Genomic DNA, 10,100 nt, shown 5'->3' on the forward strand with positions numbered 1-10,100 from the left:
CGTCCTTTAGCAAGGCCCTTAACACCCAGCTTCCTGGGGGCCCACACAGGTGACTGTAGAGAGATGGAGAATACCGGTTATGTCAAAATGACAGGTTGGGTCAAAGGTCACAAAGGTCAAATAAATCAAAAAGTGACAGGCGGGGGCTGCAAGCCGGGTGACGTCATGAGGTAGTGGGAGGGGGTGTTTTTTTTTTTGGCTGTGAGCGAGTTGAGCGTTGGGATAGGGGTTTATTTGTATATAGTTTATTTATTTATTATAATTTAATTATGTATTATTATTTAATTATTTATTATAATGTAATTATTATTATTTTAATTTTTAGGAGAGTGCTTATGAGTGTGGTGTTTTGTCTGCATCCACCGGGTGCCGAGCAGGGGGGACTGAGCAGGGGGGTTAAGGTCCCAAACACTGGGTCTGAGTGGGGGTGGGTTACCTGATGGAGTGTGAGCGTACGCTGTACCACCGTGGTAAGGTCCGTGGCTTTGGAGAATCTGTGGAAAAGGGCTCGGAGAGAGCGATGCTGTGTCTGTTGCGGTACCGTGGTAAGGTCCCGTGGCTTTGGATAATCCGCAAAGGACTCGGAGAGAGCGATGCCGGAGAGCTGAGAGTTGTGCTGCGCGAGACTGAAAGAAATCCTGTGAGAATGACCAAGTTGGAGCTAAGAATGAGAGGAGGAGCTGGGTCTGACGTCCAGTAAAAAAACGCTTAGCAGTAGTTTGACCGTCTGTGTGTGTATGTGTGTGTGTGTGTGAAAGCCGACACCCCCCTGCAGCAGTAGCAGTTTGGCCTTGTGTTTTTCCTCATGCAACCTATGTACATCCCGATAGGTCAAATCCCGGTCAAACTGTAATTTGGGGCACAGATCAAGTTTGACACTTTGTATTTCAGTAAATTTTGTTAAAGTTTTGTCTTTTCCCCCCCCGACTCCCCGCCACACATCAAGTTTGACATTTTGTATTTCAGTAAATTTTGTCTTTTCCCCCCGACTCCCCCCCATACCGTCTGCGCAGTTAAAACGTACATCGAAATAGACAACAGATAAAACTTGACAGGACGTATATTTCTCCTTAAAGAATCCTAAAAAGTAACCAACCACAGAAATTTTTAGTATGCCGAGAAGGGTTTCACTCCTTTGGTAAAGAGACACAAGTACCCCACACCCAGTATCATCATCAAGGCCTTGCCCTACTGGAAAGAGAAAACTACTCGGGACCTGCATAGAGTGAGTATATTATTTCTTTTATGCGTGTTTTATGATAAACACCATACAATAAAATAACTTAAAATAATTATTTTATTTTTAGAGATTCAGCTATTTTGGGTTTGTTTTTTTCTCTACGGGAGACGCTGCGGTTAGAAAACTCCATATAGTGAGTATATTATTTCTTTTATACGTGTGATAAAAACGCTATTCATTAAAAATAACTTATTTCATTAAAAATAACTTATTCTAATAATAGGTATTCTCTATTATTTTATGTACAAGAGAGACGGTGCGGACCGGTCAAGAGAAAATCTACGCAAGACCTGAATCATCAGATATGGACGGAGCAACACCCCCTCCTCTACCCGAAGCGCTATTAAATGAAATGGACAACATCAACAACGGTAATAATGATGAAAATGATGCGGTTTATCAACACGACTCGCCAGCACCACCACCAGCGCCTATACCCGAAGCGTTATTAAATGAAATAGACATCATCAACAACGCTAATAATGATGAAAATGATGCGGTTTATCAACACGACTCGCCACCCGCGGCATCTGGTGATTCCAGGGTCCAAGAGCCCTGTTTCCTACCGTCCTTAGAGACATTAATAAGCATGTTAAATGAAAGGGGCTCTGAAGCAGAAGCGGTGCTGCCCGACGACGAGGTCGCGTGGTCCCCCGCGGATTCTGAATTGTGGGAAGTCTTGTCAGACGTAGAATTTCTTCTCGATGCCGAGGAGATTGAAAATGACTTGGGACTGGGGCAATTTGAAAATGTTGAACAGGACGGTGGCGGTGGTGACTTGGATCACCAGCCTGACGGGGTCGTGCATCGCCGCAGATTCAATAATGTACAGATTAGGCGGATTCTAAATATTCCGCGACCTAGAAACGAAGCCAATTTCCGCGAGTACTATGAAAATGTAATCGAGGGGTTTCAAAATATTGTGAATGAGGCGATACCTTACGCCGCATGGGGAGCTTATATTCAGGTCACCCTGCGCGGTGACTTTTTAAACGACGAGTTGTCGCAAATTGTACGGTATGGGGAAGGGGAGCTGACAGATTTCCAGCAATTGTTGGATCGCCTGGTTCAGTCTAATCAAGAGATTTTAAACGATTCCAACCTAGAAGTAATAGTAGACGTAATAAATATCCCACGCGGTGGCGGCGTTGGAAACAAACGTAAACTACAGACCATGTTAGCTTCAGAAATAATTTCTAAAAAAGCCAAACACATGTTTATCATTCAGAACGACAGCAGAGCGTGTTTCGCTATAAACTTGGCTCATCTGCTGCACGAAAACTTCACTGACGCAGAGGCTGAAAAGCTCGGCCTGGAGTTACAGGAGAAAGCGGGTTTCACCCCCGACTACGCAGTCGCTTTGAATGACATTATCAATTTTGAGAAAATCATTGATTGCAAAGCAGTGGTGTATTATCAACAACATTATTCAAACAATCTCCAAATTTACCAGACACCCACACCTACCGACGGTAGACGGGTGGTGTATTTCTTTTTACACAAACAGCATTTTTACGGAATTAAAAGCGCCAAGGGCTTCTTAGGGGCCGGCTATGTTTGCACTAGCTGTTTCAAAGGGTACGACTCGCCTCATTCTCATCGCTGCAAACATTTTTGCAACGTCTGTCAGACTAATTGTAGAGAAGGTGAAATCACACCGGGGATAGTGTGTGAGCGGTGTAATCTCAGATGCTTAAATAACATGTGCTTCGAGCGTCACCGTACGCCGAGGGTCTGCCCCATTAGGGGGGAGATTGCTAGCCCCTGTGACAAGTTCAAAAAATGCAAAGCTTGCGGGCTCAACTACTACCAAAGTCCCGAGAACCCAAAACCGCACTCGTGTAAAACAGTAAAATGTAATATATGCGACGCTAAGTTGCAGTCAGCAGAATCAGACATATCCACCCCACATCTCTGCTATTTAAATCCAATCGAGAAATCTAACAAAGGGAAAGCGGTCGCCCAAAGCGGCGAGGGCAGTAAAAAGCCCCCCAAATATGTGTTTTTTGACTTTGAAACATCCCAGAGCTCGGGTACCCATATCCCGGTTTACGTGTGCGCCATCTCCGATCAGAATGAGACAATGACCGCCGAGGGGCCAGACTGCGCGCTGCACTTTCTCAGACATTTCAGGACGCCCTACTATACAGGGACGTGTTTCATTAGTCACTATGGAAAGGCGTTTGATAATTACATAATACTGAACGCTATGGTGAAGGAAGGAGTGGAACCGCGTGTGGTGTCACAGGGGAATAAAATCATTCTCATCCTGGACAGCGTGTTTGAGCAAAGGTACATCGACAGTCACTGCTTTCTAAGCATGCCGTTGAGAAAAATCCCCGATGCAATGGGGTGCTCGACTCAGATGCGAAAAGGCTATTTTCCGCATCATTTCACAGACATGGAAAAGTTTAGTTACGTGGGGCCCTACCCTCCTCCCGATCAGTATGGGCCCGAGCAAATGCCCTGCAAAGAACGCGACAAGTTTTATCAATGGTACGACGGTGTAAAGCACCAGACCTTTAATTTTCACAAAGAGATGATCGCTTACTGTAAGAACGACGTGGAGATTCTGAGAGAGGGCTGCTTGCGCTTCCTGCAGGAGTTTGAAACGCTCACGGGTTGCGACCCCTTCTCCACGGCGACCATCGCTTCGGCCGCGTTGCTGGTTTACAGGACAAATTTCCTGCCCAGAGATACGATCGCGATCCCGGACGTCTGGGATTACAGGAGGCAATACAAAAGTTATTCCAACGTCTCGATCCAGTGGCTGGAATTCGTGGGCCGCACGCGCGGCATAGAAATTCGACACGCGCTGCGCGGGGGTGAAGTGCGCGTGGGGCGCTTTCACCTAGACGGATACGCTGAGATAGAGGGAGAGAAATGGGCTTTCGAGTTTCTAGGCTGCCAGTTTCACGGCTGTCCTAAGTGCAACAATGAACACGATGTCTGCCCCCTGACCCGCGAGAGCTTCGGTGCCCTGTACGTTAAAACAAGGGAAAAACTCGAGGTGTTGCGCCAAGAGTTTAATATGAACGTAGAATCCATCTGGGAACACGAATGGGCTCATGCTAAAACTCACGACCCACAAGTGCAGAGTTTCCTGTCAGACTTTCAGCCCCCTGACCCCCTTAGGCCGCGAGAAGCGCTGTTTGGGGGTCGGACGTCGGCGATTCGCCTACGTTACGACGTCACGGGGGAAGAGCGCGTCCACTACGTGGATTTCACGTCGCTGTACCCGTACACTCTGGCTAAATGTGAATTCCCCGTGGGGCACCCGGAAATCATTCATTCAAATTTTAAACCTCTGAATGAATACTTTGGCCTGATCAAAGCCACTGTGAACACCCCGCGCGAGCTGTTTTTCCCCGTCCTACCCAGCAGACTGCCAAATGGGAAACTCGTGTTTACACTGTGCAGGACGTGCGCGATCGACAACAGGCAAGAGGGGAGCTGTGGTCATTCTGACGCAGAGCGTGCGCTGACCGGCGTGTGGGTCTCTGCGGAGCTCAATCAGGCTTTAGACAGGGGCTATACTGTCGTGAAGGTGCACGAAGTGTGGCATTTTCCCCAGACCAGCGGCGACCTGTTTAGAGAATACATTAAAACCTTTCTCAAAGTGAAGCAGCAGGCTTCGGGCTACCCCGACGACGCGACCGATGACGCGGGTCGCAGGGACTACATTGAAAACTATCTCGAGCGCGAGGGGATCCAATTGGAGCCCGATAAGATCGTGTCTAACGGTGGCAAGAGGCAGGTGGCCAAGCTTCTGCTTAACTCTCTGTGGGGTAAACTGGCGCAGAGGAACAACATGCTCCAGACATGTATAGTGTCTGACCCGGGGGAGTTTTTTAATTTTTTATGCTCGGAGCTGTACGAGATTTCCAGCTTCGCGTTTGTCAACGACGAGGTCGCCCTCATCCGCTGGCGATACAGGTCTTCCTACAAAGTGCCGCCGGGAAAGACCAACATATTCATAGCGTGTCAAACTACCGCGTGGGGGCGGCTGACGCTTTACAAAGAACTGGAAAAATTGGGGCGTAGGGTGCTGTATCACGACACAGACAGCATCGTGTACATAAGCAGGCCGGGTGAATATGAGCCGACCTTAGGCAATTACCTGGGGGAGCTCACGTCCGAATTAGCCCCCGACGAATACATTGCTTCGTGGGGTGCGCTGGGACCAAAAAGTTACTGTTACCGACTCAACAACGGGAAAACACAGTTGAAATGTAAGGGTATAACTCTAAATTATGAAGCCTGTCAAAAGGTAAACCTTGACAGTATGATTGGATTGATTGAAAACTACATCGGTGGATGTAGGAATGATCCCCCTATAATGACGCACTACAACAAAATCGAACGCGACATGAAAAGTTTTCGACTGTTTAATAGGCCTCTAGACAAAAAGGTAAGGGTCGTCTACGACAAACGCAGATTGTTGACTAGCGGGGAAACTCTGCCTTTTGGTTACTGAAATGTAAAATGTTCAAAGATGTTTTAAAATGAAAAGCTTTTCCAAAGATGTTCATTTGTTTTAAAATGAAAAATGTTCATAGTATGATGTTTTAAAAGTTTTTCCAAAGATGTTTTTTTAAAATGTTCATAGTAAGATGTTTTTTAAAAATGAAAAGTTTTTCAAAGTAAGATGTACATTTGTTTTTTAAAATGAAAGTTTTTCTAAAGATGTTTTTTTAAAATGTATCATGAAAGTAAGATGTTTTAAAGTGAAAGTTTTTTAAAATGTATCATGAAAGTAAGATGTTTTTTAAAGTTGTTTTTTTCAAAGATGTTCATTTGTTTTAAAATGTAAGTTGTGTACGAAAATGTTTTGTACATTTTATCACAAGATTTTATAAAAACTTTTATACACGCATTTTGGGTTTGTGTGTGTGTGTGTGTGTGTGTATGTGTGTGTGTGTGGAAAGGATTTAAAACAATAGGGTAGTGTTTACCGTTTCATCAGTGTTTTTTTGGAAGATGATGGGTAGCGACGTGAGAGAGGTCGACTTTGATCACCGTTTAGAATTGCCGTTTACGGCGATAATCGCCGGGGCGAGTTCTTCGGGGAAAACCTATTTTACTAAAGAATTGCTGTTAAATCAGAGTCACTGTTTCATAGGGGGACCCGTAAAAAAAATTGTGTGGTGTTACGCTTCCCATCAGCCGCTTTATGATGAATTGCGTGATCGGATCAGCGAAATTGAATTTATACAAGGGCTGCCTAAAAGCTGGGAAGATGAGGAGCGTTTCCCCTCCGGCTCCTTGATAATCATCGATGATTTGATGGACAGCGCGTCCGAAAATAAACTCGTGGCAGAAGCGTTCACGAGATTCAGACATCACCGTCAAATCTCGGTCATATACCTAGTGCAGAACGTATTTCACCAGGGCAAGTACAGTAGGACTATAGGTCTAAATACTACTTATTATTGTCTGTTTAAGAATGTGCGGGACAGAATGCAAATCAAAGTTTTAGCTCAGCAAATGTTTCCTTGGCAGAAAAAGTTTTTTCTAGATGCCTATGAAGAGGCCACTCGACCCGCACACGGGTATTTATTGGTCGATTTAAGAGCCACGTGCCCAGAAGAGTTCCGACTCAGGACCGGTTTATTACCGGGGACGCTTCCCGTCCTCTTTCTACCAGCGAGCCATTGATTGATTGATTTAACATTACGGAGCCATGTCCGAGCATCTCAGGAAACAACTGCCGACCCTTAAAGTTTTACAGAGGATGAGGGGGGTGAAACGTAAAAAGATTCTTTCGGACCCATCTAATAACATAATTTTGGCTCTCTCCGAAATCTGTCTCAATCTTATAAGAGGCCGTATACCTTTATCCGTAGCTCAATTTAACAAGCTTAAGAAGCAGAAAAGGCTGATTAAGCTTTTCGCCTGTAAGAAAAACAGCGTCGCGAGGAAACGCAAGGCCGTGCTTCAGAAAGGAGGATTTTTGTTACCGCTGCTGTCAGTGGCTCTGCCATTCATCACAAGCCTGTTCACCAGTAAGACGGCTAACTAGCTTTTGTGTGTTTGTTTTTTCCACCACCGGCATGAGCGAGGTAAAAAAAATGTTCCTGTTGAGCCCCCAACAACTCCGTATGCTGACCCAGAGGGCGACCCCGCATACCACCACCATCGGGGAATCGGCCCTGGGTGAACTTGAAACCCAGATGCACGGTTTATTAAATCAGCCGGGTATGAACTCGCACGAAAAAGTAAAGAGATACAACCAATTGCTACAGAGGTATCTGAATTTAGTCCGAAAAGAGGAAAATCAGGGGCGAGAAATTATCCTTACCGAGCGGAAAGAAAAAACGGATGAGGAAAAGAGAGATGTGCCGGGGGAGGAGGAGGAGGAGAGACAGCCCGGCGGCGCGACTAGGGACAAATCTGTACAGGAAGTTGTCCAGCAAGTGGCGCCCAGGGCTAGAAAGAACGTGGGGTACATCATGCAGAAACTGCTCGATTCCGACGGGGCAGTACGTTGGACCCAGTCGGGTGAACTCATCATCAGAGATAGTCCCATTAAAGGTTCCCATATTTTGGATTTGATGAAAACTTTATCCCAGCCGAAATCCCAGGCCGTCGGATATCCTAAAGGCTGGGAACCCTTTTTAAACGTAATATCCGAATTAAACATCCCCCTCACGACCGTCGGTAACATTCAAGCTAGGAAAGCCCTAAGCCATCTTAAAGATTACGGCGCTGGAAACGCCACGGCGAGGGGTCCCCCGCCACCCTCCTCGCCCCCTCCTGTGAAAAAGAAGCGCAAGAGACGTGCAAAATTTAGTACGGACGACTCTCCGCTTGTGGGTACCCCTCACACACCGCGTGATTCCTCCCCTGAATATCGTTTATGGCCTTTAAAGGGTACCCCTTATTCTCCGTGGATAGATTACAGCGATTAAGTGTTTTATGCGTGTGGGGAAAAAAAAAGACGCCTGTAACAACGAAAAAATATGGTTAATAAAATGTTGATTTTATTGAATAAATGGTGTCACGGTGTTTTTTTTTATTTTTCTCTACAATAATCTAACAACTATAACAATCTTTAAATAGTTTTAAGGAACATACATTTTGCGGCTTTGAAAGTTTATCGGCATTAACACGGCTAATACAGTTTGAATATTTCTTGATAAACTTGGATACTAGAGCGTCGTTTTTCCTCAAGTCATCAGAGTACAGCATCATAGTCTCTTGAAATGAAAGTCCCTTGAAGCGCTGGTAGAGGAAAAAGGAGACGTGGGCCCCGCACGTGGAGGAAAAGTCGTGTTGAACTTGACGCGTATTATACCTTATTTCGCTAGCGTGCCTCCCCAAGAAGCGCATAAAACTTTTAGGATAGTAAGGGGAATCGGGGGGATAACCGTAAGAATCAAAGAAGGAGGCTTTCCCCTCTTGGGGCTCCAAAATTATCCCGATCCAGTGTTCACCCTCTCTATTGCTGTCGTGCGTGTTTGCGACCAGAAAAGTGGGCCTCGTCTGTACGCTGGTGGGTAATAAATCGCTAGCCCACACACCTCCAAAAGCATCCCCCAGCAGGGGTCGTAAAAGGCATTCCAGCTGGTGAGTGTTCATGATTAAAAGTCCACCAAAACCTGTCTCTTGGAGTTTATTTCAATCACGGTGTCGAAGCAGGCGTAGACGATGAGACTCATTGTTCGAGGTAGCGGGGCTCTGAACCTTAAATCCAGACGGCACGTGCCGCTGATGACGGGTGACAGGGCACCTCCGTCCAGCTCGTCGTCTCGGGAGAGATTGAGAGCAAATAGCGAGTATCCGTTTTCAAAATCCTCACGGTTAATGCATAGCGCCGAATCCCTTAAATGCCTGTTTGTAGCCAGGAAAAGGTTGTAAAACTCTCTGACCGACTGCCTCGCGTTAAAATCGGGCTGGAACGGTTTGCTGGGTATGTGTCGACCGTTTACAGAGAGACTCAGAAATTCCAGGTCACAATGCTGAAACCTGAATGGGTTTCTGTTTCGCGTGCCCACGAACGCGGCGTGGTCCACGATCCCCAAAACGATGTAGCGCGGTAAGTTGCCCAGGAAAAGATTGTCCTGCGGGCAGACCCGCGACTGCGCGGGCAGCGTGTAATTTTTAACGACTACCCTGCTTATAGGGTACAGGGCGTTTGCTTTCATGAGAGCGGCCGAGTGACCCAGTGACACCGCCGGGGAGACGTCCACTTTTTTCACAAACAGGCTGGCCCTCAGTATTTTCAGCTCATAATCGGCGTCATTTCTACACATGAGACTAAAATCGCTTTTAGCCTTTACAAACTTTAAGCGTATATCCACATTGTTTAACAGCATTCGTTCGCTGAAAAAAATATCAGCGTGTACAGGGCCTATCAGAGAGAATTCCCGAGAGTTTCTACAGAAGGCAGCTCGCTTCTGCAACCCCACGTTAGGGCCCTGGGGGGTGATGTCCACGCTATCCAAGTCGGCTCCGCCGTCTTTGTACCAGAGCCCTGCCGAAAACTGACTCTCTAGCGTATCCGTAGAAAAATTGAGCAGGGTCTCTATGAATGACCTATAGGGGTGCGTGGCCGATGAGGAACTAATCAGGACGTCGTTCAGACTCACGTCCAGCTGAGAGAATATACAGTTTAGTGGGTACTGTATAATACCGCAGGGGTCAGCGTCAACCAGGGGGGCGCCGTCCGCCCTAACGATCTTGAGCCTTAGATATAGCAGTGTAGAGTTGAGGTCCAGATAGAAATTGCCCGACCCCGGTATTAGGAAATCCAAAACATCCTGATCGGTAATGGAATTTAATGGGTTGATTTCTACATAATTGGTCTGATCTATGGATAATTGCGTCATAGGGGCCGCAAACAGGTCCAGCTCAGATT

The 10,100-nt window shown here is 46.4% G+C and overlaps 1 protein-coding gene across 1 annotated transcript; it reads left to right on the forward strand.

Annotated features, from left to right (window-relative positions):
- Positions 1 to 990: 990 nt before the first annotated feature.
- On the forward strand, positions 991 to 5,856 carry LOC140588335 (uncharacterized). Its single transcript, XM_072710347.1, has 3 exons — positions 991 to 1,225; positions 1,308 to 1,373; positions 1,490 to 5,856. The coding sequence occupies exon 3, from the start codon at positions 1,545 to 1,547 to the stop codon at positions 5,715 to 5,717; it is 4,173 nt and encodes a 1,390-aa protein (XP_072566448.1). The 5' UTR covers positions 991 to 1,225; positions 1,308 to 1,373; positions 1,490 to 1,544; the 3' UTR covers positions 5,718 to 5,856.
- Positions 5,857 to 10,100: the final 4,244 nt, after the last annotated feature.

The sequence above is a fragment of the Paramormyrops kingsleyae genome, chromosome 3, assembly GCF_048594095.1.
Source record: "Paramormyrops kingsleyae isolate MSU_618 chromosome 3, PKINGS_0.4, whole genome shotgun sequence".
Classification (NCBI taxonomy): Eukaryota; Metazoa; Chordata; class Actinopteri; order Osteoglossiformes; family Mormyridae; genus Paramormyrops; species Paramormyrops kingsleyae.

Excerpts from the sequence above, each read along its gene's own strand:
- LOC140588335 (XM_072710347.1), top strand. The coding sequence starts at position 1,545 with ATGGACGGAGCAACACCCCCTCCTCTACCCGAAGCGCTATTAAATGAA.